This window comes from Brassica napus, chromosome C4 (genome assembly GCF_020379485.1).
Source record: "Brassica napus cultivar Da-Ae chromosome C4, Da-Ae, whole genome shotgun sequence".
Lineage (NCBI taxonomy): Eukaryota > Viridiplantae > Streptophyta > Magnoliopsida > Brassicales > Brassicaceae > Brassica > Brassica napus.
Window position 1 is genome coordinate 18,492,010 of NC_063447.1, and position 7,374 is coordinate 18,499,383.

The 7,374-nt window shown below is 45.5% G+C and overlaps 1 protein-coding gene across 1 annotated transcript; it reads right to left on the reverse strand.

Moving 5' to 3' along the window:
* Positions 1 to 1,008: 1,008 nt before the first annotated feature.
* Positions 1,009 to 3,304, reverse strand: LOC125585456. The gene has a single exon (XM_048754533.1). The coding sequence runs from the start codon at positions 2,910 to 2,912 to the stop codon at positions 1,860 to 1,862; it is 1,053 nt and encodes a 350-aa protein (XP_048610490.1). The 5' UTR covers positions 2,913 to 3,304; the 3' UTR covers positions 1,009 to 1,859.
* Between the last annotated feature and the right edge of the window lie 4,070 nt (positions 3,305 to 7,374).

Sequence of the window (7,374 nt, forward strand, 5' to 3'; positions counted from 1 at the left end):
GAGACTAGACTCTGTTCACTCCACGACACCGCAAAGCAAAACAAAGACCACCGCCGCAGCTGAACAAACTCCACCAAGACCAGAGACCGGTGAGAGTCTGTGGAGAAGCCAAACCTGCAACCACCGCAAGGAGCAACAAAACCGAAGGTAAATCTTAGATTTGAAAACGAGATCTACTCTTGAACTCTAAACGCCGACTCCAACCACCCTTAACCACTACCACGACCTCGCTAGGGAACCAGAAGGAGCAAATCGACACCAGATTGACTCCCTTGCGCACGGAGGTCGCACTGGATCGAAGAAGCTCAAACCAGGTTCTTCACCTAACAGCCACGGGAGAGTGAGAGAATGATGGAGAAGCAAAAGCAAAACGGAGATGAGGGAGAAAGGAAGCCTCCGACGCCGGCGGAAGCACTCACGCGCTGACCGTACGTTAGAGCAGGAGCAGCACGCACACGGGAGGGAGAGAGTTTAATGAGAGAGAAAATTGTTCGTTTTGTTGTAAATTAGAGAGTTTAGAGACTGAATATTTCTCTGTGTTATTATTAATAATCAAGGGGGTTCCTTTATATAAGGATTACAAGATGAAGATAAATGGAAAGTATCCAAAACCTAAACTCACTAGGATTAGGAAAACTACTAATACATAATAATGGAAAGATTACATCTACTAGGAAAAGGAAAGGGTTTCCTTTTCTCCAAGCTTTGTGGCCGTCTCTCTCTCTCCTGAAGTCGGCTCTCTCTCTCCTCTCTCTAGGGCTTCGACCGTCTCTCCATCTTCTAGGTATTGGACCGGTCTTGGTCTGGGCCTGGTTAATGGCAATCCACTCTATGATTTATAACACTTCCCCTTGGATGCCATAACCATACATGATTTGTAGTACGCTTCATGTTGCCTCATTAAAACCTTATCAGGAAAACCCAGTGGGACAAAACCATGATGAAGGAAAAATAGTACAACACGCACTACTCCCCCTGATGTGAACCTCAGTGTAGGTTTCTACATTCTACGCATCTTGGTGCGTGATATTTCCTGTATGTATAGGAAGGGAGTAATCGGCTAAGTTCATTACTAAGCCGTATCTAGACCACTTCGACCTCTTAGGTCGTCTCTCATGTCTTTTGACATTAAGTATCCCGGTAAAGCATGTGTGCTAAATAATGTGGACCATATTGTTCTCGGGGATCACTATTGGGTCTTTGCAAATCGTGTTTGCATGTGTCCATAGTCTAGACGTGATCGTCTACTGTTAACTCTTTACTATGGTCGGATAAACCAAGTACTTATGGACAGTGTACTAGACATGGTTATCATGAACCTATGTCTCGATCTGGCTGATCCATGTCTGGGTCATAGACCTCGTCTATACATGTCTACTACTTGTCTCATGAGTGTTCAAGATCAATGATCATTGCTGTGAGTTTATAATCTCTTATTATGGCTCTGCGGCCGAACACTCTCATGGATGTGGACATCGATTTCTTTGCCTTAGGTAATGCCGTATTCATTTTGCATTCCTATCTTAATGATGGCGTCTCATGACCTTAGTTGTTGTGGATCATATTACACGCTAAGTATATATTATTAGGTCATGAATCTCGGCTTTCACAAGCTTATGGACTACAATACATTTGTATCCGGTTGATCCTTTGTCTCTACTAGCCCGTGATCAAGAAGAAGGGCTAGACGCCTTTTAGTCTTAAAAGCCAGACGCGTCTAGTAGGATAGCCAGATGTTCTTTGCTGAAGAGTCGGATGCCCTTAGACGGACAGAGTCGGACATCCATCTTATTATATATATATAAAATCATGAAACATCAAAGCAAATCATAAAGCAATAAGACAAGTCGTATCGATATTTAGTCCTTGAGACAATCAGAAGTCTCAAAGTCCATCTGGTCATCTTTAGCAATGTCGGAATCATTATCGGCCTTATATCCGGAATCGTGAACCATGTGAGCCTCCGGGTTCTTGTTCTTCAGACTTTCTTGGTATAGCTCACATAAGTGCTTAGGGGTTCTACAGTTCTTGGCCCAATGGTTTCCCATTCCACATCTGTGACAAACGGATTTGGTCGAGTAAGACGGTTTGGATATGCCGCCTCGACCACGGCCATAACTACCTCGGCCACGGCCATAATTGGAACCACGACCATGGTTATTGTGGTTTCCTTTCCGGCCGGTCGAGTAGTTATCTCGGTTGTTCATGTAATTGTCACTGCCACGCCCCTTGTAACCACCACGGCCATTACCGTGTGATCTCTTATTGTTTTGGACGTAATTGCACTCGTTGGGTTCTTTCTTTTCAACCTCATTAGCTTCCGGTAATGGTGTTGTTCCAACAGGTCTAACTTCACTGTTCTTCATCAGGAGCTCATTGTTTGCCTCGGCCAGAAGCAGGCACGAGATCAGATCAGTATATGTGGCGAAGCCTTTCATTATGTACTGCTGTTGCAGTATCACATTCGATGAATGGAATGTGGAGTAAGTCTTCTCAAGTAACTCTTCTTCGGTTACTACTTCACCACAAAGTCTCAGCATCGAGACCGTCTTAAATAAGACTGAATTGTACTCATCAACCGACTTATAATCCAAGAATCTAAGATTCTTCCAGTCGTTTCTAGCCTTTGGAAGTAACACTGTTTTCTGGTGATCATATCTATGCTGTAAAGCATCCCAAAGTTCTAGTAGATTTTCCATCGTGATGTACTGATCTTTTAGACCTTCAATGAGGTGATGGCGTATAATACTTATAGCCATGTACCGATTCTTATCGGTCTCATTGTTGCCCTTGATGATAGTATCACCAAGTCCCTTTGACCTTAGACTGATCTTTGTATCGAGCGCCCACTGCAAGTAGTTATCTCCGGAGGGATTAAGGGCTGCATAGTCTATGTTTGAGATTTTCGACATCTGAATCACATCATCATTCAAAATTAAGTCTCACAATGTGATCATGTGGCCGCAAGATAATCAACAAGCTTGGCCACAAACATGTCTTACGCATTTATGAAAATCAAGCAATCTAATCGACCATGGTGCGAAACAATCATCAAGCCACACGGCCATGTAGTTCTACTTAATGCAAACGGTTTCAAGATTTTATAAACTACATGCTGGTCGATTCCTTTTAAACAGTATGAATGCAATCCATATTCAGATTCATATGTATGCAAATAATCTTAATCAATTCTAGGGTTTCGGTTTAAACATTAGTAGGATTCGATTTTAAAATTAAGGTTTCAAGGCCTTTAGGAATATAAATCGAGATTAAGTGTTTTTAAACATTTAAACATTTAAACATTTCAAGCAATTCAGATTCGAGTTTTGAAAACAATCCTAATCATAGCTCTAGGCGATCAATCAAACACTCAAGTTTCAAATCAAAATTAAAACCGATTTTCCAAAATTAGGATTTTAGGGGATTTCGAAAAACTTTGATCTTTGATCAAGGGGTTTTGATTTGAGATTCAAAAACCTTTAAGGTTCTGATTTTAATTGATCAATGGATCAATCTCGTTTTTAGGTTTAGATCGAACTTATAGAGCTTCGATTTACTCATAGGGGATTGATCTATTTAACCTATGGCTGTTAGTTTTAGAGATTATCTTTTAGGGTTTCAATCTTTACAAAACAACCAGGTTCGATTCATGTTCTCAGAATTAGGATTACCTTTGTTTTGCAGATTGTAGAAACCGGACCTCCAAGATCAGAGACGAGCTGAGATGAACGGACGTGGGACGGCTCCTGTCGGGTCGCGTTGCCGAGGGCTATCGCGAGCTTGTTTCTTCTTGCGGACGCTTGCGTCTGGTCGGGGATTTGGTCTGAGCTGGACGCATGCTGAGCTGAGGCTTGAGGACGTTGCTCACGGACAGGGAATGTCTGAAGCTGAGCTTGATCGGAGTTGAGCTTGATCGGAGTTTGCAAGCCGGAACGCAAGCAAGAACAATTTAGGGTTCTTCGGGATTAGGGTTCCAAAAGATCAAGACGGCGCCACGTATTGTTTCTGCGAGTGTGGGCGCGTCTGAGATCGGATCGACAAACGGTTTGTGCTGATGGATTCGTCTCGTCAAGAGCTTCAAGATGATATGTGTCTCGTCGTCTGGTTCCTCAGGATTTGAGATATAGATCGATTTTAAATTACGCCTGATTTAGGGTTTATGTGTGACGGATTTTGGGTTAGGTTTTGTCTCAGAGTTTTGGAGTCTATCGTGCTGATAACGTGTTGTAAATTAGAGAGTTTAGAGACTGGATATTTCTCTGTGTTATTATTAATGATCAAGGGGGTTCCTTTATATAAGGATTACAAGATGAAGATAAATGGAAAGTATCCAAAACCTAAACTCACTAGGATTAGGAAAACTACTAATACATGATAATGGAAAGATTACATCTACTAGGAAAAAGAAAGAGTTTCATTTTCTCCAGGCTTTGTGGCCGTCTCTCTCTCCTGAAGTCGGCTCTCTCTCTCTCCTCTTTCTAGGGCTTCGGCCATCTCTCCATCTTCTAGGTATTGGGCCGGTCTCGATCCGGGTCTGGTTAATGGCAATCCACTCCATGATTTATAACACATTTCACTTTATTTCTTTCTGCGCCCACACATCAGTTTTAAACATTCTTCTTTAATTCATATTTAATCTCATAAATAAGCTTTACAATAAATAGAAGCACATCAAATAATATCGTTATAATCTGTCTTTATAACAAATATCGAATGATAGTCTAGTTTATGCCGTATTATATCTTTTCTGTACAGCCATTTAATTTATTTTATTGTATCCACGATTGTTTGAACCGAGAACTGTCAACAAACTAGTGAATAAACGAGACGAGTACTCGTCAGTGGGGTTAGGAGAAGTCTTCATGCTGAGCTTGAACCGGATGGAGACGACTCGAAGAGAACGGTCAAGTGACGACTCTTCGGTCGAGTGAGGACTCGTCGGTCAAGTGAGGACTCGTCGATCGAAGTACGGTCGAGTGACGAGAGAAAGATCTGCGCTTGAATGAACGAGACGAGGACTCGAAGAGAATAAGACGAGGACTCGAAGAGAATAAGACGAGGACTCGAAGAGAATAAGAAAAAGGTGTTTAATGATCAAGCTGGACTCGGTGAAGGGTTGCCTACGTACCCCGAAAGGGGATCAAGCCAATCGTAGTTCTACAACAAAGGATCACAAGTGCTTAGGTGAAAGCATGTGGAAAAGTGTTTCTCTCTCTAGAAGTAGAGAGAGATGGATGAGAGACCAAAAGAGAGTCCAAGAGCCAAGAGTCCCTTCTCAAAGGAGGTTGACTCCTTATTTATAGAAAGAAGAGGTCTAGGGTTTCCTAGTGACCCCCTTTCAAATGGGCTGAGCCCATTATCTTATAGGCCTTGTTGGAGACAAAGTCCATGTCCAACAGTAAGCCCCCCAGTTGTTTGAGAGAGATGGAGTTGATCTCAATGAATTTTACGAAGAGGGTTTATAAGAAAATGGACTCAGCGCTGAGTCGACACGTCAACTCCGCGAGGAGAGAGATATGAGCGACTGCGAGAGATCGATCTGCACCGAATCGAGTGACCGCGAGAGAGATATGAGCGACTGCGAGAGATCGATCTGCGCCGAATAACCGTAAGAGTGCGAGTCGACTGTTTTCGAGACGATTCATCATGAAGCCATGATGGATACAGAAAATATGGATACGCCTCAGCGAGTCCTTGTTGCTGAGTCGACACGTCTACTCCGCGAGGAGAGAGAGATCTGAGCGACTGCGAGAGATCGATATGCGCCGAGTAACCGCGAGAGATCGAGTCGAGCGACTGCGAGAGAACAACGCAGACAATTATCATGAATGGGCCGTCATGGTTAGGTTGTCATAGATGAAGTGTCATAGACGGAACGTCTTGGGCGAGCTGTCATCGACATACTTCTGATTCCGATCAGACTTCTTAGTTTGGGATGATTGCACGAACGATCTGTGAGGACAGTGTTCTGAACCATCAGAGCAAGTTGCCATGGATGAAGTGTCAATCGACACACTGCCAAAGACAAGTCGTCGTAGACATCATCATGAACGTACCGCCATGAGCAAACCATCACAATCAAATCGCCACGGGTGGACGTGTATCTGCACAATCAAATCGTCACGGGTGGACGTGTCTTCGCACAATCAAATCATCACGGGTGGACGTGTCTTTGCGGTATCACGTCATGCTCGAGACGTGTGAGCAATCTGAGTGACTGCGAGAGAGCGATCCGAGCCGAGTGACTTCGAGAGAGCGCTCTGCGCTAGTGACGACAGAACGGTCGAGTGACGACAAAACGGTCGAGTGACGACTCGTCGGTCGAGTTAGGACTCGTCGGTTGAGTGACGACTCGTCGGTCAAGTGACGAGAGAACGGTCGAGTGACGACAAAACGGTCGAGTGACGACTCATCGGTCGAGTGACGACAAATCGGTCGAGGGACGACTCGTCGATCGAGTGATGACTCGTCGGTCGAGTGACGAATCGTTGGTCGAGTGACGACAAAACGGTGGAGTGACGACTCGTCGGTCGAGTGAGGACTCGTCGGTTGAGTGACGACTCGTCGATCGAGTGACGACTCGTCGATCAGGTGACGACAGAACAACACGTCAACTCCGCGAGGAGAGAGAGATCAAAGCGACTGCGAGAGATCGTTCTGCGCCGAGTAAGGAGAGCGAGCGAGTGACCGCGAGAGATCGAGCAAAGTGACTGCGCGAGAACGATCTGCGCCGAGTGACCGTGAGAGATCGAGTCGAGTGACCGCGAGAGCGCGAGCCAACTGTTTTCAAGACAATTCATCGTGAAGCCATGATGGATACGTCAAATATGGATACGCCTCAGCGAGTCCTTGTTGCTGAATCGACACGTCAACTCTACGAGGAGAGAGAGATCTGAGCGACTGCGAGAGATCGATCTGCGCCGAGTAAAGAGAACGAGCGAGTGACCGCGAGAGATCGAGCCAAGCGACTGCGCAGATCGAGTCGAGCGACTGCGAGAGAACGCTCTGCGCCGAGTGACGACAGAACGGTCGAGTGACGACAAAACGGTCGAGTGACGACTCGTCGGTCGAGTGAGGACTCGTCGGTCGAGTGACGACTCATCGATCGAGTGACGACTCGTCGATCGGGTGACGACTCGTCGATCGGGTGACGACAGAACGTCACGTGAACTCCGCGAGGAGAGAGAGATCTGAGCGACTGCGAGAGATCATTTTGCGCCGAGTAAGGAGAGCGAGCGAGTGACCGCGAGAGATCGAGCCAAGTGACTGCGCGAGAACGATCTGCGCCGAGTGACCGTGAGAGATCGAGTCGAGTGACCGCGAGGGCACGAGCCAACTGTTTTCGAGACAATTCATCGTGAAGCCATGATGGAT

Bases quoted from the DNA above. Each gene is read 5' to 3' on its own strand.
- LOC125585456 (XM_048754533.1), bottom strand. From the start codon at position 2,912: ATGTCGAAAATCTCAAACATAGACTATGCAGCCCTTAATCCCTCCGGA.